Consider the following 21,106-nt stretch of genomic DNA (forward strand, 5'->3'; position numbering starts at 1 on the left):
TGATTTTCGTTTAAATTGAAGGTAGACTCACAGTAAAATTAGTTTACGTCTCCCTATCAAAGAGACACGTTGGATCGCGTCGTATGCAAGAAGCATCCCTAACTAAAGCGTTCGAAGAACATTAGCATACTCGGCCCATGCGGTATGATTGGACGTGCGTGTGTGGGCATCCAGTGAGCACAATTAACTCGTTATCTTATCGCAGTGGCGGCGGCGCGGTCCAAACATTAAGGTGTACCTTGCTTAATTTACGCCACCAAGTGGACGATTCAACGGCAACAGAACGCGGTGAAGAGGTTGAAAATGCCGAAGGAATTATGGTGGACAAGATAGATGGATGAAAGAAATTCATGCAAAAGTACTGTGGGCAAAATTGTACTGTGGGTTGATTGATTTAAGGAGGTACTTACCAGATTATTGCTGGCGTATGGACAGTGCCGACATTTGTACGGTTTTGTGCCGGTGTGTACCCGTATGTGGCGCTTCAGATGTGATGAGAGTTGAGTGGCAAAGGGGCAGTCTTTATATGGACAGGTTAAATGGGCCTGGTTCAGTGGAATTTTGTGTTTCTCTTGGTGCCTGGAAGGGAGAGAAAACATTATTGAGGGAGTATTGGAAGCCATTTATAACTTATGATGCCGTTCCAATGTCGTGACTTCATGCTGACCTTGACGATTTTACGTACATAATTTTATTGCGATCGATTTCAATCGCTTGAGGCCAGTTGCACTCGCGAAAGTAGTTTATTCGGGTCGAGTTTCGGGGTCAATTCTCTCTGATTCATACTTCATAAAATTGTAATCGCATTATATTAATCAAATTCAAAAGCCCTCCGGATTGGTCACACTCATAAAGCGAGGTCATGTGGGCCAAATCATGGGTCAAATTATGTTTCGGATTAAATAATTTCACCCTTGAAATGACTGACCATTTTAGTTGAGGCAAACTATGTGGGTCAAAGTCGTTTGACCCGCGATAGGTAGATAGGTAGATAGGTAGATAGGTAAATTGTGTGGGTCAAATTCATTTCACCCACAACTAACCCGTCAAAGTTTGACACATACTGAGACTTCGTGAGGCACTAATTGATGAAATCGAATCAGTTCTAGTTAGAAAATGTTGCGTGGGTCAAATGCATTTACCCCGTGACGTTCCTCGTCACCGCGTTAAAAGGATGAAATCGTGCAGTTTAAATTCTATAGATATTTCACAGTCGAAATCGTAAGCAATCACTCCAAGTGGAATAACCCTCCCTACTCGCTGCCCCATTTCGTCTGTCTCATCGAATTACTGAACTGAAACAGACCTGTTTTTATTAATTCCACAACCGCTGATGTGACTTAATTAATACCGGCAATGGGAGAGGCAGGAAATAGAATATTGACCGACAGTTGAATTATTGAAAATTTGAGGTGAATGTAATACCGGTATTTCATCGAACGGAGAAGATTATTACTCACCGACGTAACTGTGTCCTAGTTTTGGCTGCATAAGTGCACTCGTTGCATGAAAATTTGCGATCGTTGGGACCGGTCTCGTGGATCAGTTGGCGATGGCTCTTGAGTTCATTCGCTGTTCGAAGAATTGTTGGACAGCCCGGAACTACGCACTTGTAGCTCTTGCCACCATGACGGAGCATGTGTTGTCGAAGTGTGTGTCTAAAAGAACAATACATTTACATGCGGAGAGAAAATTTCCATAAATTTATTTTGTGATGTGGGAAATTTTTCTCGACTTCCGCGAAAAATTACTGTAGCGGTACGTTAAAATTCAGGTGCTGGTACGTGAATTTCTCCGGGCCCAACTGTAGAGTTTGGTTCTGGTGGCCCATCGAATATTTTACCGTAGGTGATAAGAATATTTCTAGAATTATCGTGAAAAATTCTCCCAGTAAATTTCCGGTCCTGGCATGTCACTCTGTCTAGGACCAAAAAGCAGTCCTTTTTTCCTGTGCGCTACAGGAATTTTTTCAATTTTTCCAATTTTTAGGTGTCATCCAATGGTTGAAGGCCCTCGGGCAATGACCAGTGGAAGACATCTAGTAACTAATCACATTAAAAATCAAATAAATTCCGGTGCTCCTACAACAATTGTCCTGGCTCTCCCCAAATAAACTCTTTACCCTCTCCGCATGACTATCGGCTAGCCGGTCCCGTATCAACATTTCCGGAGCCGACGAATTCAAAAATCAATGACAGATAAAATCAAAGCCGAACCAATCTGTTGCCCCAAAGCGGCTCTTCACAATCCCGTCAGTCTCCACAATCATCGAGACCAAGCAAAAATTGAAATTTCAAATATCAACTGGAGCGTGAAATTCAGCCAATAACATCGTGCCACCGAGGTAACAACACAGCCCAACCCCAGATAAATCGAAAATGTACGAGAGAGTGAGAGCGATGGGAGCGAACGAACGCGGGCATTAATTAAAAAGGTTGCGCATTAAAATGATTTGTTTTAATTGGCTGAACGCGGTGAGGTATTTATGGCCGGTCGGTCTCCTCGGTCCTTGGTTCGGGGCCTGTCGGTCGCCTCTTGCTCACAACCGATATAGTCCTACTCTACAGCGACGCACGATGCTTCATCTCCCCCGGAGCTGCCCCTCCTCCCCTCCCCCTTTCACCCCCTTTTCCTTCCATCTCTCAATTTCTTTTATTATTATCTATTTTTCTCTCTTCATTATTTATTTTCTATCCTTTTTATTCCGTTCCACTTCACCTTCAGACATGTTTCATCCGCTGGTGTTTCAGTCCATTATTTTTCTGATTGCCCCTTAATAGGATCAGTGGATGAAAATTCATGGGCCATTGGAAATCACTATTTATTGATGATTATTTTCATTCGAAATGGGAAGATGTGTATTGTCGGATGCGCCGTGTATTTCAGGCATAATGTCACTTGTAAAGATGATATTTTATAGATTTTGGGCCCAAGGTACGATGAACCGGATGATTTCTTTGACCCCGAGTCAACGGGACAAGGTCACGAGGTTCTGTGTCACCTTCATGGGACTTACAATTGAATGAGGTGAGCCTGTTCGCGATTGTTGGGCCCACTCGCTCATGTTGAGCTGCGAATGCGAGAGAAAAAGGATATTTGTAATAAAATGAACTTTTTAATGGGAATGTTTGGGATGGATAACGGATCTTTAAATGGCGGGCCGGTGTGTGGGTGAATTTTAGAGGTTTGCGAGGCGGGACGCATCGAGAAATTAAAAAAAATTATCATTTTGGGGTCAGTGGTTGTAGATGGGTTGGAAAATCACTCTTGAAAGGGCAAGGAGAAGAGTTGGAATTTTTTGCAACGACAGAGTCACATGGAATTTTGCGAAGGAAGTATTATACTGCGGCGCCATCAGTGTAGAGAACTTTTTGGATGAATCGAAAAAATAAAAACACTGACTTAAGTCCTCTAGATTAATGGGAAGATATCGGCAAAAATTAAACAAAGAATAATTGAAAATGTTATCGATAATGAAAAATTTCGGAAACGAGAGGCTGGTGAAGCTGATCTGAGAACAATACCTGGCTCCTAGAAGGAGGCATTAAAATCCTTGATACGTCCGAGGTTAAAGATATTCCGAAAGGAGAATGATGGCGAAGTAGGCGGCAATAATGGTCCTGGCAAGAGGGTGGTGGTAACGAAAGAGGCAGGACCAAGTAGGACTCTCTGTTACTTATTCTGAGCCGATGTTGATGCATGGCCGACGTTTCTACGTTCGTTGCAGCATAAATCCAATGTGTGAGAAGGAAAGAAAGATATATATTAAAAGAATAAGAGGAATATACACTCAGGTATGGGATAGCGGACCTCTCAAGCCGGCCCCCTGGAGCAAACGCTGTCATAACTCAATCCCACCTTCGTCCGTAAGTCTTTCCTCTCGTCCTGGGTCCGTCCGTCTCCCAGCGATATACACGCCTGCACCTGTATCTCTCTCTTCTTTTTAATTTTCCGCTATTTTATTTTTTTTTTCAACTTTATTTATTTGCTCTCTTTGGCTTTCGGCCTTTTATCTCCACCTCCTCCATCTACCATCTTTATCCCTTATGGGATTCAGCGCATGTATGTATTTATATACAAGCGCAATATTAACCAGACGACTGGGGGCTTTATCACCTACTCCATTGCATTCTTCACGTTCACCTCTCATTGATTTTTACAACCGTTTTTTAACATTTCGACGCGATCGTACGTCATTGTTTCAGTTATTCTCGACTTTTATTTTATTGCTGCTAGATCGCGACGTACATGCATTGATATTTATTGGATTTTTTAAAACCGAAAACAGAACTCTCCAACTGCAGAATCTCGTGAGAAAAATTCATGGAAAACCCTGAACTCTCAATAAAATCACAAAATTGTATTAAATGCCACCGTTTTCCATCCCGCATCAATCACTCTTCAATTAAATCGATCAATCAATTAAATCAATCTTAACGAATTTCGTTGTTCAACTTCTAAATTTAAATCACCCCACAGTCGCATTATCCAAAGGGATTTGGAAAAATTTTGAAAAAATCAGGGGCTAAACGGGTCATTCTCTCATCAAGTTGTCAAATGCGAAGTTGTATTTCTCGATTTACTGTCGACCAAAAATGTGCAAACTGGTCTGTTATACCTGGCACGCGGTCCTCCCCCCTCCCCCCCTCTTCCACCAAGTTTCTACGTATATTCAGACAGTTTAGCGGTGGTTCTCCCCTAAGAGTCCAGTTGTCGCGTGAAATATTGCGATTCATAAAATAAAACAGAGCCTGTGGTTCGTGAAACGCGTAGATACAGCCCTACGGCGCTAACCAGCCGAAACTCTCCCATTCTATACTGTACACTACACATTCACTCCGGGATGTTATATCCTCCCAACACTCTTTAGCCCCAGTACTTCTTTCACCATTTTTTTTTTTCATGCTCGTGTAATTCAGTCTCTCTTCTCCTCTCGTTTTCACCTCCCCAGTGGTAAAGCTCCAATGCTCCTTTGGAGCTCTTGTTCCCCCGCCCCCTCCCCCTGCTCATCCCCTACCGCCTCGACAGAACCATCCCTGAAACAGAGCCAAACCACGAGCCATTGGCCACATGTCCAACACTATGGCCTGAATTTTTCCGTTTACATTCACGCCCAACATTTTTTCATTCTTCCTTTCGGTACCTGGGGGAGGGGAAAGCGTAAAAATTTTCTCTTTACGCTGTTCCTTTGCTTTATTTATTGTAACAATTGAGTCCGATATTTCAGGCAGATTAGGGAGTCTTTGAAGTCGTCAGTGTACTGGACCTGTGACCAAGTGTCCCAGGAGCACAGGTTCGAGTCCTGGTGATGATGGATTTTTTTCGTCACCGTAAAACGTATCCAGTGGAGGTCGAGTTAGATATAAGTTAGATTAGAGGCAAGTGCGGGTGGAGAATTAGGCTGGGGTAGGGCGTAGGTACTGACACCACCCAATTTACTATTATCCTATGAAGATTTTGTTATTTTGAAAATGATTAGTTGGAGGAAAATATGTGGGAACTGTAAACTCAGTCGGTGGTGATGATCGGCGGTGAGATCAACCTCACCCAGGCACTTACTCATCACTTGATCTGGTCTTTTCACCCTCTCGCTCATCCCTTAAGGCAAAAAGTACTGAAGAACAAAGACGGATCCCCCCTTTCCGTACTTTCCCCCGATGAAATTTCCTCCGTGACATATTTATTGCAAATGAATTCGAGTGTTTCGCGAACACAGTCCTGGGGATGGAAAGCTCGGTGTAAAGGGGATAGGGGGAGGGAGGAGTGAGCGGCGTCCCCGAGGGTGAGAGAAGCACAAACGCCACTTCTGTCTGAGAGAAGTCCGATTTATGCGCACCGTTATGCCGCTACTAGCCCTCTCTGGCGCAATTAAGCTCGCGTTATAATATTGTTGTTTATTCCGTGCCTCGACTGCAAGGCATTACAGCCCACTTTACTCACCCCCGCCCCTCCCCCCCCCCTCTCGAGGCCTTCCTCATCGACCTCCACCGTCTCCTAATCTTCCTGACGCGGCAGTCTTTCTATTAACCTGTGTCACTGTGTGCGCGTGTTCTCGGCTTGTTCATGTGTGCCACTAGGACCTCTACCTCTGATTGGCCTTGGTTAATTCGCATTGCCGCAGACTCGGTCACGTATTCCGGTGATGGTACTGGCTGAGCTTGCAGGCGACATGAGCAAACAGTGTCGACCGAATCGGAATCAAGTATCTTATATCTTGATATGATGAATCAATGGTTGTGGTCAGGACTGTCGGTAACGAGAAGTCACTTTTTTCGTTGTTCATGGGGGGAGGGAATGTTGTCCCGGAAAAATAAGTTGCAAGCGGTGATGACAGTTTTTATTCCGTCATGAAGGTTGATGTAATTGATGGTACATCATATGCACATGTATAACATATATTAAATGATGTAATATGTTGAAGTATTTGATATTCAGTTTATTTCCTTTGATGTTACAAATATTTTTCTTTGTTTTACATCGGTTCTAATCGAGCTTGATCAGTCCCACACGCAGCAATTACGACATTACCATCTGCTAACACTTCATAATCCCCATGCGCAAATCGCCAATTTAGGTACATCGTATCAGATGGGTTTTCTTGTTAATCGAAGAGGAATGAGTGCAACTGTTTATAACTTTTCACAACTTCTGTTTTTCCTGGACGAATGTGGTCGTTGAGAAAATTTTCCTCATAATGGATTGAGCATGTTTCGCCACCGCAATTGATTGCCATCCGCGAATGAAGTGCATGCGACATTCTGTTGACTTCAGAGATGAAAAGTTTCAAAATGTCGGAACCAAAGAACATGATAAGACAGATTTGAATATTTCCCTATCATTTTTGAATCGTTTCTCGTTCAGACTGAATTCCACAGATAATTCACAATAATAATGTACCGACTAGTTCGTTAACCAGTCGTCAAGTGCAAAAATTCCCTGAAAATAAAGGAAAATTCCCCCTTGAACAAAGAAGAAGAGGAGAGGTGGAGGAGGGGTGTAGACGGCCGCTGGGAGGTAATTACGCGAGCGGTCAGCTCCCGCGCACACCCGATCGTCGTTGTCCCCCAATTCTGAGAATACGAGGCCACTGCCAGGATGTATGCGCATATTCAAGATAGTATGTTACATACGCGAGAGCTACTGAAACGCGCTCTGGCTCGTTTCAGGCCCCCCCTCCGGGCCCTCCGGACCCCGCTCGCCGGCCCTTGCGCCCCCGTCAGCTGAAAAGTGAGGGGATATAGGATATAGAGAGAGCCAAAGAGACCAGTGGAGTAACATCCAGAAATGCTTATACCACGATCCTCCCACCTCCGTCGTAGTGGTGCTCCACCTCTGTACCCCCGGTACGTGCGTTCCCTTGAGGTATTTTACATATATGGACCGCGGCGTGGCGCACAACCTATCTTTTATCTTTTCGTTGACCAGTAATGGCGCGCTTTCCAGTTGTCCAGCCTGACTTGTTCGGTATAAACCCGAACGCGATTCACGTAAATACTTGGGTAGATAGGTTCAACTGAGAGATACACGGAGGAGTTCAAAGCTGGAAAAAATTACTGTGCTAGCACACGGTAAAATTAATTCATTTAGAATGATCCCAAATAATTGATGGGCCAATACCGCAATTTTTACCGGAGGCTATTCAGGTTTAGAGCGATAAGCTATCGCTATTCGTCACGGTAAAAATGGGAAAAATGTCGGCCCAGGCATGAGAATTTTTCAGGGTTGAAGAACACGGAGAAAAATATTCAAAAAACATTCCGTATCTTTTCCGTAATTCCGATGCGAAATGCGGTTGTCGGGAATTTTACGGAACTGCCACGGAATTCATCCTGAAAGTTCCGTAATTTTTGGCTAAACCGACTGTGAAAAATTACGATACTGTCGCGTAAAATTTTCCAGTCTATTCTGTAATCGGTGAGCGGACTGCGATCTCGTAATTTTTGCGGAATATTTCTCGCCGTGCAAATGAACGCACTGGAAAATTCTCATTCTGTTATGTTTCTAGCGACTTTTGTACAACGACACGGTGATGTTTATCGAAAATGTATGTCGGTGCACCCAAAAAGCCCAAAACCGTAACTCATGATCTATACTGAGCATTTTCTCGTCGAGAAACATAAGTATTTGAATAGACACATGGATTACAAGGAGTAGTTACGTGTCGGAATGGTTGAAACAAGTGAGATGGGGTAGGATAAAAGCGGTCCAAGGTGTTAACATTTGGTTTATAGCGGTACTGGTGCTTTAATACTTATGTCGAGCGGGCAACGAGGTGTGGACAACTCTCTCTCACTCTATCCGTATTTCTCAACAGCACTGAACACCGTTGTATTAGGGAATGCATGCTACAGGGGTCATAATCCGGGCCGTTAAAATATTAAAATTACTAGCAAGAGTTGCGTATGACAATGTGTAACTCGTTAATGCATTGCCAGCGTGTCGTATCTGTCGTCGTTAGTTATTCCTATTAAATTTATTGTCGTGGCTAGAGAGGATACGCCTTATTGAAATAAATATGGATATTTATGCTATTACGATAGGATTCTCAGAAAAACTATCGTGATGATGGGTTTTAGAGCCCCCACGGTGGGAAAAAATTATTTTTTACTCAAGAATATATTTCTGATATCTTTTTGATATGTGAAGGGAAACATCAAGGGAAATTTCCAGTGTTGGGTATCACACACTAACTGGAAACCGCCAAACTCTTATACTTTAATCCAAACAAGAATAAAAATTCCATATTGAGTGACGAGAAAAGATCTAGAGCATTAGACAATTTTCCAGTGCGTCAGTTTTAGGGGGAGAATTCCATAGAAAATTGTAGGAAAATTTCCCGCAGTTGGAGAATTTTTTCCAGGACCAGCTCCTGAACTTTTCCGACTTGGGACTTATAAATGACATAACTTTCCACCATAACTAATTTTATATTATCTATGAGTACAGTTATCTGTACAAAAAAAAAACAAAAATTTACTTACTTTGTGTAGAAGGCTTCATTGCAGTCAGCACACACATAATTTCTCTCTCGAATTTTCACTCCCTGATCCTGATTCTGAGCTCTCGCCAGGCATCCCTTCCCATGCACATTGAGACTTGATCTTCTAGAAAAGGATTTGTTACATTTCATACAGACAAAGGGTCTCTCTCCTGTGTGCTTCCTAATGTGACTCCTCATGGAGTCCTTCGGTAGGATTTTATCACATAGCAGGCACCGATACTTGGCCAGTGCTTTGCTCGTATTGGGCCCACTCGGATTGTCATCTACAACTCCAGCATGGAGAACCTGATGAAAAATGAATTCTGCTTGTGAGTCTGTACTAAACATGGAACAGTTCGTACAGCTCCATTTTTGATTTGTTGAGCTCAATTTTTGGTCGAGTCTTTTAACACACTCTCGCTTCTTGGTATGTTTCGCGAGGTCTTGAGAGAGCGCAAAGACTGATCCACATTGAGAGCACCTGAGGGAGGAAAATACGTGATATAATTAACGAATGATAATGCAGAACGATCAAACATCGATCCATTATTATAAACATTCATCCAGACCTGTGACAAAGACTGTGATGGGACTGCATCAAATGTAGTTTGAGTGCCTCCAGATCTTTAACCCTCTCCCCGCAGTGACCGCAATCCCTTTGTGACGTCTCAACTCCCCGAAACTTGTGCTCCTTGACAGTCTGCTTGTGACTCGTGGTTCTTCTATGTAACACAGCGTCTCGAGCAGTCTCAAAGTTGATCGAGCAGAAGGAGCAGAAATAAGGTGCCGGCAGTACTCCCCCATCTTTAGACGTATGGCTGGTCAGTTGATGTCGCTGAAGGGCTACTAGAGACCTAAAAACTTGGGAGCAGTGCCCACAAGCTATCCTCTGTTGATAGTCGTCAGTGGCTGTTGCACTCAGGGGATGTCCAGTTTCCTTCGAGTGAATCCTGAGTTGGAAGTTGTATTGAAAATGACGATTGCAACTGTCACAAGTTAGAATTCTCTGTCTACGAATGACAACGGGAACTGAACCGTTGATCATGGCGACTGCTTCGTGGTGCTTTAGACCTACAAGATGCTCCTCCATGGTGTCATTCTTGTTACACCAAAAGTTACAGCTGACACACGTAAGACTGCTGTTCGGCTGATAACGAGATATTGGATAAAGACGAAAGAAGTGAATTAGATAATACACCATTAGATAATACACACCACCATACTCACATCATCCTCCACACTTTTGTGCAATTTAGAGCGCCAATGAAGGAGGAATGTGTCTTCAGTATTGCAATAAAACCGACAGCTAGTGCACTGAAATGGACACTGGCGTACCACATTGCCCATGTTGTCCAGGATAAAGCGACGTGCAATGGAACTGCTGGGATTCAATCCAGCAACACGACAGTGGTAGTGAGAGAGCAGGTGTTTACCCATTTGTACGCGACGCACCCGGGCATGGCACATCTCGCATCGCAGTACCAATTTTTCACGCTGTTTAGTCCTCAGCTGCTTATTAGTCAAAGCTTTTTTCTCCTCCGAAGATTTCTAAAGTTTCAGACGGAAAATATGCGCGGCTATTAGCAGTAATAACACGTGAGCAGCAAATGGTTGAAGGAGTTGCCATTCAGATATCACAAGGGAGTATTAAAGATATTCATTGGGACTCACAAGGACCAGTGCTTGTTGTCGTTTACTCAGGGCTTTTCCGCGGAGTAGCGGAACTACCGTTCTCGGTAGCTTGATGTCCCCCTCGATTTCTTGAATACTTCTTCTCGCGTGGAGATCAGATCGCAAGTGCCTGTTGTAGAGTAATTTTGATGCCAGTCTTCTGTCACAGGGGGTACACCAGAAACTGGTATCATTGCTGGTGGATGTTGTAACAACAGAGACACCTGGTACCCATTTTCCACGTGTGTGACCTGGTGGTGGTTGTCTCCTGTCCTTCTCCTCATCGTCTTCATCGTCATCCTCGTCTTCGTCCTCCTCCTCGTCGTCCATGTTGACTTGCTCATCCTCGTCGGCTTTCTGTTAACGATTGGGCATGGACGAATCGATGAGACATGCCCACATATATCCAACTACACAATCTCCTCACTCGATTCCCCCCCATCCCTCTCTTGTGTTATACCCAAGGACGACAATTAGTCGAGTTAGCCAAACGGCCGGTTGTCACGCGATCCTTTAATTACAAAGTCCAACCAACACATCGAGGATATTGTGAATCCCGGAGTATTAAAAGTACGGGACAACTCTGGTTGACCTCGTCAATAAAAACTTTCGGGGTATTTTATACATTTGTACTCTCATCGAAGGTATTTAACCCGCTATGCTCTATTCGTGTATTATCTTTTTATAGACTTGCTAGACTCACTGTAGACTTGCCGACTGGTCAACGTCAAAGCCAAAGTGCGAAATTACTGGGGACTTAACAGTGCGGCAATGTCTCAATTTGAAGTTCCTTTTTTTTAAAAAAATCCTGATTGAGACAATTGAATGGAACCTAAATTCAAATTATCCGCTTAAGACGACTGGGAACCAATGGCCAATAAACGTGCTAGACGTCTCAGATATTGATAATATCGGTTTTAAGTGAAGGTCCGGTTTATAATACGATACTCACCTCAGTTGGTTTCCATTTCCCTCCAGTATGCAGAGGCGGACTTTCCGGTCTGTAGTCCTCATGCTCAAGATCATCATCATTCCTAGGAGATATCTCATGAAGAAGCTGTTCTGGCTTCCACTTGCCTCCTGTATGAGCTTGCGAATGGTACTCGCCTTCCTCCTCATACTCCGAGTAAGAATCATCATCGTCACTCTCAACATCTGATTCATCTTCATGTCTGTAATCATACTCAGCTTCGCTGTCAAGTACGTCCGTAGAGGACACAGCCTCCTTATTTCCATCCAGATCTTCCAGAATGGCGTCGTTCAACCAGACGCGATGATCCTCGTTTCGCTTCTTGTCCGGCAGCTTGGGTGTGATTTTGTTGGGTGTCACTGCTGTCGATTTCTCGGTGAACGTCACGATATCGGGGAATCCCACCAGTGAAGGAATTCCAATATGATCCGTCGGATCATCCAAATCCGTCACAACTGGTGATAGAGTCATCAACTTTTCTTTGGAAGTTGTCTCATCAATCTCCTGGCATCTCTTTCCTTTTTTTCGTTTGTCGTCAACTCGGGCCTTCTTGTCAGGGCCATGGAGTACTTGGATGACACTTGATTTTGGCTTTACACTGCTTCGCAGCTCCAACGAATTGAAGAACGTGTCGGCATTCAGAATCTCTGGGTACATTACTTCATTTTTTGGTTCGGATGGACGACATCCTGTTTGACGATGTCGCACGTAATTGTCAAGACCAGTTACTGTCACGTTACACTTTATGCAGTAGTGAGTGTCCTCGTCGTCCTCATAATGATCCATTGCTCAACGAACATCTGTTTTTCTGTAAAGAAATTATTTTGATGAGCGATATGAATTTTGCTCGGTTACGGATGATTATTTAGAGGCTATTAAACACTCGGGAAATTATTTGCTGGTATTTTTTCCGCAAAATTACTTCACACAATCAGGGTAACTACAAATAATAACTGATGGAAAATGTGGATACGAATGATAGTAAGTTGATTATCATAATTTTTCGGAAATGTATTTGCATTATCAGAAGTTGATGCACTACATCATCAATAAAACTGTACATCACTGTGTTTTATCCTGAGTGAAGAGAGTGACGCGCCCGATATTAAGCTGGTAAACTGGATCTCAGTCAATTAAAAATTTCCGAGGATTCACATCCTGTCCACGTTAGTCGCTGACAAGTTAAATGAAATATTAATGAAACGATCATTCACATACCTCATCCGCCATTCATACTATCGTCTTTCTCCTGACCAAACTAAATTATTTTTTTGGGATTCATTACATTGCAGGAAGTCTCTGATTCGAAAATATATCTATCAAAATGAATCCTCTACCACTCGACATTTGTTCAGTGTAATTGCATTGTTTTTAATCCCTCGAAATGAGACGAACTGCGTTCTATATTTCGACTTCGAGAAAGGAAACATGAAATGTTGCAATTACTCTTTAAATTATAATACTAACCACCCCATTTGGGGGAAAGTTTTCTAGCCTATCAGGCATTTTTCTCGATCGTCTGATAACTTGGACTAAACAGTCGACGAATTTTACCGAGCGGTGCAGTAATTTTCCCGGAACTGGGAAAAGGCAACACAATTATCAAACGGTTGGGTAATTTCTGCTGAAAATTTCCCTCTCTGTACAGACTGAACAGTTCACCTTTGAGAAATGTGAGAGCATATCAGAGAAGATGGGCAGAATTACCCGAGGGATTGGGGGATAAATAGACGGAAACATACAGAAATAAAATACCAAGGACAATGGCATTAGAGACGAGCTACGTTGGCCGTCGAGTAACAGGCAAATTGAAGTCAATATTCGGTGGAATAGCAGCCAGAAACAAGTTGACGCTTCGTACGGGCCACCGATGAGGCGCGGGGGGGGGGGTGAGTTTTGTGGGTGGTTGTGAGTGTATGGGAAAACGCGAGGGAGAGAATAGAGCGAGTGAGTTGGCTTGAAGTAGAAGAGGTGCACGAAGATCGGTCGATGCCGCCTGGCCGTTATTCGGACGACGACACTTCGCCCTCTCCCAGTCCTGGGGTTTCTCCTCTCCTTCGCCCTCTGTACACCCCCTTTTATCGTTCACCCCCCGCCGCCACTCCCCCCCCCCTACTTCTCCACTCCCCTCGATTTACCTCTCTTCGGTTACTCCCGAAGCCAACTCCAACCACTTTTCTATTCTACCCCCTTACCAGTGAACTACGCGTCACGAGAGGCGATTAAACCCGTGAAAATGTAACGGGTTTTTTGGGATTCCTCGGGTCCGAACTCCCGCCTAACCCTTTTTATTTTCTCTGTATCATCGACTGGATTTTCCGGGATGCGCAACTCTCGGTTCTGAATTCAATATTGAGGAGTTGTAACAGGATTTTCGGTAAATCTTCTAAAGATTGTGCTGAAGACCTTTTTGGTGAGACAAGAAGATCTTCAAGAAATTAATTCTTTCAGAGGCAATTTATTTTTCTTTAATTCTGAAAGACCATTGTCTTGAGATTTTTCTACAAAGAATGATCATCCGAGAATCGTCTAAAAAATGAAAAGCCTCCGGAAAGATTTGTCCTCTGATAATCTTTCGGACTCACCAAACGATCTTCGAAAGAATATTTGGAAGATCACATGTGTCTAAGATCGATTACATTACTCTCAAAAACAATGTGACGTGAAATAAAGAAAAGGACACTCACATCCTTTTAATCAGCAACACCAACCCCAGGATTATAACCTCACCCCACCAACAACATATCACCAAAAAAAAAAACAATACCAATGCGAGGAGTGATCGAAGACATGCCTATCGGATGTTGATCGACGATTATACAATGATTAATCCCCTAATCCTTCATTCGAGGTGTGTCACTCCCGTAAAAACCCCACCCTAATCCCAACAAATCTAATTCTCAAAAAACAAGCGCCATCCGCCCTGAGACTCATTTTTACAGCGATATAGGCTGGACTCGACTTTACGAGATAAAAAGCGACAAGAAGGTGGTTGACGGGGGGGTGAGGAGGGTGGGAGACTTGTTGAACGTTCTGGGTCCACGCAAATTTACCAAGACTTACCTCTTACCTCGGGGGTATGTAAAATCCGAGGAGTTAAGACGAGATTATAGTCGCATAAGCTGTCGATTCGAGTGACACCAAGATGGACGATCGAGCTTTACTAAAAAATCGGATGACAGTTTAAATTAAAAGGGGTGAACGTTGCTATTTGATTAACTTCCTGTAATGTTCACTTTGTCATAATGACAATGATAATGACTGGGATATTCCATTGACCAGACGAACATCCCCCCGGCTTTCGAGTACTCCCTTAGACTCCTCTGTCTGTCTCCCTTTGTATTTCTGGCTTTTTCTCTCATTTCGTCCACCCTCGACCGATCGCTGGTCCTTGCCCACGGGTGTACGTATTCCCGGTTATATAGAGACCCAGAGCAACGACAAGCCGACCCATCGTGGGGTATGTGTGCAGTGGAATATATCCCTCCCTTCCTCCCCCGACGACCGAGAAGGAGAAGAATCTTTTGGGAGTCGTGGAGCGAAATTGAACGATTTCGATCGGACAAACCTTCTGCACATTTTCCAAAGGGTCCTTTTACGCTGCCGTGCCAAATCTTTGCACTGGGCTAACTCCACGTACTAGTGCAATTGCTTGATTTCGGTGAGCATGAAAATCGTTTGAAGGGCTTGAGTGTTCCACGACAGAGGATGCTGCAGAGAGGGTCAGCATATTTTTGAGTACGTCCGGTGGTTTTTCCCGGCGACTGGAAGCTTTGTATCTATTCGAAATCCAAGTTTTGGATTTTTTGGATATGGTATAGACCCAATGAGTGGCATGGAACTCTCGGATTACGTTTTGCAATTGAATTGGGTGGGGAATTTTCCGGATATACCCGAGCAGAAAATTATCTGTCTTTATGATATCTTTTCGATAGCCAGATAAGGTTAGAACTACCCCTATTTAATACGTACATATGTATTTGTAGCTATGTAAACGTACAGATCTCACCAAATTTTTGATTACAAAATATTATCCGAACAATAGAGTTAACAAAATTATATATTTTTTCGGAGTGTGCTCCGAGGCCACCTGCACACATATATCAACAATCCACCCTCAAATCCACCGAAATACATGTCCAAACAAGTTCCATCCCCCTCATAATCCTATCGACATCAAGTCAAGATGTGTCATCCAAACCCCAAAATCCACCCAAAAACTCATACCTTCAAATTCCCTTCGATTCCGACATTTCGCGAGATATCCCATGTGTGTATGTAGAGCACGTACTCTCTCGAGTTCGACGTTGGGAAGGAGCTTGAAATCGGCGGGTGCCGGGGGGTGGGAGAAGACGGTGGGGTGCGCGGGGATGGTGACGAGGTGGGGAGGGTTGCATCTAGTAAGAGGGTGAGCGAGCCTCTGTCTAATCGATGCCGCGGTGCGCGCTCGCCCCGCTGGCTATTACGCACCTTAATGTCCCTCTCCACCCCTTCCCCCTCAACCCCCCAGACCACCCCTAGAGCTTCTCTCACTCATTCTGTCTGTGCCATCATACGCTCACCCCTTCCCGCGCACCACCTCTCATCCCGACTCGCCCCTCGTCTCAACATCCCACCCGAGAGGAAGACAACCCCCCGAAGCGGCCATGACACGTGTCAATCTACCGCAGACGCCCGATCGATACCAACGGACTGTCGACTCTCTTCCCATACTATTTCTCCACACACTCTCCTTGCACTCGACGATATATTTTTTGCTGTTACCTTGGGATGTACTCCGTTCTTCTCTCATCAAGCCTCCCCTGACCACCCCTGACATCTTATCTAGGGCCACTGATGATCGGGAGGGTGTGTGTGTGGGGGGAGGGGATGTTCTTTCTTAAGAATCGGCCAGCGATCTGAGGGCAAAGACATTTGCGTGACGAAATCACATCGACTCGAGGATATTTCTCAGTGTCTAATGTCAGATCGGGGCTTCAAGTGAATTAACCCTAATTTGGTCACCCTCCACGGGGAAACGCCGACTGTGTTATACCGACAAAAACGTTGCCGAACGCACTCTACAGAGACCGAGTGCGTTCAGCGAGCTACTGGCAACGTCGCATCGCGGACACTTTTGGTTATCAACGCGCGTAGACATTTTTTGGACAACGAATTATTCTATGAGAGGTCAGGCTCGCAGTCACGCATATTCCGATTGTTGGCTTAGTGTTGGCGGGAGGTGGGGTCAATGTTGGCGCAGTAAAAAAAGAATGTTGTTTCCAGTAATTAATGAGAATGAGATTAATTCGCAAATTGAAGAAGTTAAGGAGAGAAAGAATTAGACTAAATTAAAGGAATGTGTTTTTTTGGAATCAGAAGACAGGGGAGGGGATAGATTTTTTAGCAAGAAAAAAAAATATTCAATGGAAGTGGTAAACCGAGATAAGTTAATTTGGTTATAGCTTATTCTTCTTGTAAATTCTTTTATCTTTTGTTAAAAAAATTCGGATGAGCACTGGAAAATAATTTGACACTGTTTTTACCTCTGAAAAGCATTCCTAGTTTTTATTGAGCTTATTGAGAAGATGTCAGGGACTGATAGTGAGGTGGCTAAAGGTTTCGGACTATTTCAGATAGACGGATTGACACATTATGTCGTTAAACTGTATATTGCCATTAACGAGGTTATTGAGATCGATCAACAATGAATGGAACTCTCAAAGGAGCCAATCGGACGGTTGTCAGGTGGAAGATAGCCGGCTGTGTTGGAAGCAATATGGCTTCGGAATGGAGGAGAGAAAAAAGGAATTTCCGATTGTTCGAGTCGTACTACGTCAGATGAGAAAACTTTTCTATTTCGTGTAATGAGAGTATTCAATTGTATTTATTTTACATTTTGCGGTACCTACTTGAGTTGAGACACTTCATGCAGGGAAAACAGAATGAAAAGTAGTCGGAAATAAGTAAAAAGTACAATAATGCTAATGGGTTCATTCGAAAAAAGCTAAATAAATTCACATGCTAACAGAATTTTTTTGAAAATAATTTATGCGAATAAAATTACGGTGACACGTGAATGCTTTTGGTGTTAGAAGAACTCACGTGCCGGCACCGGAAATTTGCGGTGTCCAACAAGAATTTTTGGTGTTGAGAAAAATTCCAACGGACTGCAATAAAAATTTTGGTACTGGCACGTGAATTGTGTTGGACTAGCTTTTTTTACTGGGTCTTACAACAATTGTTCCCAGTAAATCTGAACATAATTCCCACACGCCCAATGTAAATGCTGACGCGTGATTTTTTCTGGGTCAAATTAACCCATTTTCCGTTCTGGCTGGGTAATTTTCCCAGATCTTCCGTCCACATGTATTCGGTGAGACGGCGATGACATGAGACAGACAATTAATGGAAAATTCCTGAAATTCGACGATTTCAAAATTCTTTGCGCCTGATTTTTTTTTAATATTTCGAGATTCTCATTATTTATCACCTATAACGATGCATCTTAATAACCTGCAATCAGATCCATGTTTCGATAATTGTCAATCACAGACATCCAGCGGCGTCGGAAAAGGATTACATCGTGTTAACATTCCTTTCCTCTACAAATCACTCATTCGACACGAATTTGGAGCCCTCAATTTACGATATTAGATATTGCAGTGGAGCTTAATTCTGTTTTGAGAGTAATAAAAGTCAGGGAGTCTGATGAGACCTGAGGAGAATTGGAGATTTATTGAATGAAAATTTAAGGAATATATCCGTTGTAAGATGTTTGATGTGGTAAAGACCACCGCCGTTGCTGGTGAGTCCCCACCCACTGATTTCCAAACGGTCAATTTTCAAACTCCTCAAGAATTCGGCGCGTATACCTGGACTACAGATCTATAGTTTCCATTAGATAATACCACCATTGACCTTGCGTCACATATACTTTACTTCACTTCACCTTTTAAACTACATGGAATGGGAACTTGAGACACTTAAAATTTTCATTTTACACTCATTCCCTTTTTATGACTCCCCCAATTTTTCCACGGAACCGAAGACTATCGGAACTAAAACTCTGGGGAGCAGGGCACATAGTCACGAATTTACGTATTGTCACCTCGAAAATACAGGTGACCTCGACATTCTCCAGGAAATATCAGTTAAAACTGTTGAGGCATGCGAGAAAAATTCTAAGGGAAGAATATCATTATCTGCAGTCTCCAAAAAACATTGAGAGCTTTAATAGAGACTTCGAAAAGTTTCAAGTTAGACTTTCAAAATCCCTGACGTAACATCCTAAGTCTCAAGTAGAAATTGGATTTTTTGATACCACAAATGTGGACAAATCCAGCTTTTTACTGGAAAAAAAATTTTCAACCCTTCAATCCATCAATTCTTTTGTCATTCTTTTCCCTCATTATGAAATACATCATGCACCCCAGTAGATCGCACATCGATAACGATCAGCACAATAAAAATAAATAATTCGCTCCCAATAATGAATTCCAAAATCCCCGGAATAAATCACTCACAATCGTTTCACCCACGATATTTTCAGCTATCTGTTTATTCCAAACGGATCATCGCCTACGTATCATTGAAATATTTATTGATAGACGTAATATACGGCGAATACAGTGGGATATTCATCGGTAGCATTCTCCATTGGGTGGATCAGAGCGCAGTCATGGCATTTGTATGCTCCAACGGGGGTCCACCTGCGACTTTTCCCCGTCGAACCATCGGCGCCATTACTTTCAAACAAATCTTGTCGGGCCGACGGATATAACCTTGCGGAAGCATTTTAATCATCACTTTGTTCGGTGGGGGCTATTTTCGGTGACCCGTAAACTATGTCTCAGTCGACCTGGAATCCCCTCCTCCACCCCTGCCACTCTCCCGACAGCTTTCTCCCCCGCTTCCTTCTGTTACGAAACACCTTTTCATTTTATCTAGTTTTTGCCTCGGCTTCCATTTCTTCTCATCACATTAACTTCAGGGCCAGAGGAAGTTGTTATTATTTTGCATTGTTCATGAGGCTCCTTCTACCAACGGCAAATTTCATGTTATTGCACAATTTGCGGGAGACATACTGAGAAAATTTTCTTCTAAATATCTTCTGAAGATTTTCCAAAATTGTGTTCTGGAGCGTTTTCAGTTGTCTCTGAAAGTCGATCTTCTGAAGATCTATTCGATCAGCCGAAGCGAGCTTCAAGGGGACGTCTCTGATTTTTACAAAACAAATCATTTGAGAATATTTATTGATCTTTTCTCCCCGTGTACCGACATTGCTACTGCCTACCGAGAAAAAAAACAGAAAGATCTGCACCAATCCTGCCATTTTCTACTTCGTTCAACTGAAAACATCACTCGAAGGTCAGACAAGGTGACCTTCCGGACATTGCGTAAGTGTGCATCCGCAATTCAGTAGGTAAACAATGCCCCCCGAAGACCGGGTTTTTCCTCGAAAAAGGCTTGTGAGTCGCCAGCAAACCGAGACAATCTGCATGAAGCATCCATCTCCCCGTCATCTCCGGTCATTACAAAAAAATTACGTAACTGTAATGTCGTCATCAATGCCGCTTACCAGCTATTCGCAACCGATAAATAAATTTTCACGTTTATTGCTCAAGACAGATGAAAAACAAAAGATAAAATAAATCATCTCCACCGGCACTAGAGGAGCCCGAGAAACCGAAAATATAGCCTCCCATTGCAAGTGTACAGAATGATATTTGTGATCAATATAGAGGAGAGTCGAGAATAGCGGTTGGCCCCAAAGTCTATCTCCTCTTCCTCTTTTCTCGTTCAGTTTTTCCCTTCAGCCCCCCTCTACCCCACTGCACAGTTGGGTTGTGTACGCTGGCGTTGCAGCCTAAGGAATGCTCCCATAAACGTCGCGCCACGAATGTCGCCCATCTACAAAGTTGGGAAAAGGCAGGCGACCTCAGTGTTCGTAAACCAAGTCAGTGAAAGAGTGGGGCCCCCCATCTGAAAATTATAAGAATCCCACTACGCCGTCGTAGTCATTTCTCTTGATGGTCTCCTTGTTGCGGCCAAAAGCACAAATATTATGTTGTCAAAAGTTCTTTAACCTCGATTTTAACGGTTACAATGGCAGGCGGCAGGTGGCGCTGACCGCGAATTACTTTTTCAATTCTTTCGGGTTATTTAACCGCTCGAGAAAAATTACCTGATGGCCAGCAACAGCTAACAACAATCGTCCCCGCGTCCTCTCACCGATTTCAAAATGCCAACTTCTTCAATTCAAACTTCAATTGTTCAAAAAAATTCCCGCCCCCTTCGTCACCTCAAAATTATCCCTTGAAGTAACACCGAGTTGGGCGACATCAGCCGTAAATCCGCGCTCGTGCACTTTTAATTGACAGGAATGTTTAGCGGGGTAATGAACGCCTGTGATATCGGTATGAGGGGTTGAAGCGACCGGTGGAGTTAGAGGAGGGATAACAGTGGAGGGAGATGAAAAGAAAGAAAACTGCCGTATAGAAGAG

The 21,106-nt window shown here is 43.5% G+C and overlaps 2 protein-coding genes across 7 annotated transcripts in view; one reads left to right on the top strand and one right to left on the bottom strand.

Moving 5' to 3' along the window:
* The window catches only part of LOC135161293 (protein tiptop), a 124,765-nt gene that overhangs the window by 18,764 nt on the left and 84,895 nt on the right, over positions 1-21,106 (top strand). The gene's annotated exons all lie outside the window — the stretch shown is intronic.
* The window catches only part of LOC135161295 (zinc finger protein 91-like), a 91,881-nt gene that overhangs the window by 2,255 nt on the left and 68,520 nt on the right, over positions 1-21,106 (bottom strand). For 2 of the 5 annotated variants that reach the window (XM_064118738.1, XM_064118737.1), the window contains exons 2-8: positions 11,604-12,429; positions 10,652-11,008; positions 10,196-10,528; positions 9,550-10,127; positions 8,982-9,461; positions 1,461-1,658; positions 411-579 (exon numbers count right to left, since the gene is read on the bottom strand). In XM_064118738.1, coding sequence (XP_063974808.1) covers positions 411-579; positions 1,461-1,658; positions 8,982-9,461; positions 9,550-10,127; positions 10,196-10,528; positions 10,652-11,008; positions 11,604-12,407 — 2,919 coding nt within the window. In that variant the 5' untranslated portion in view covers positions 12,408-12,429. Of the gene's footprint in view, positions 1-410; positions 580-1,460; positions 1,659-6,790; positions 7,541-8,981; positions 9,462-9,549; positions 10,128-10,195; positions 10,529-10,651; positions 11,009-11,603; positions 12,430-21,106 lie in introns of those variants that run through there. The other 3 variants (XM_064118740.1, XR_010298758.1, XM_064118741.1) reach the window with 3 other exon arrangements.

Source organism: Diachasmimorpha longicaudata, chromosome 4 (genome assembly GCF_034640455.1).
Source record: "Diachasmimorpha longicaudata isolate KC_UGA_2023 chromosome 4, iyDiaLong2, whole genome shotgun sequence".
Classification (NCBI taxonomy): domain Eukaryota; kingdom Metazoa; phylum Arthropoda; class Insecta; order Hymenoptera; family Braconidae; genus Diachasmimorpha; species Diachasmimorpha longicaudata.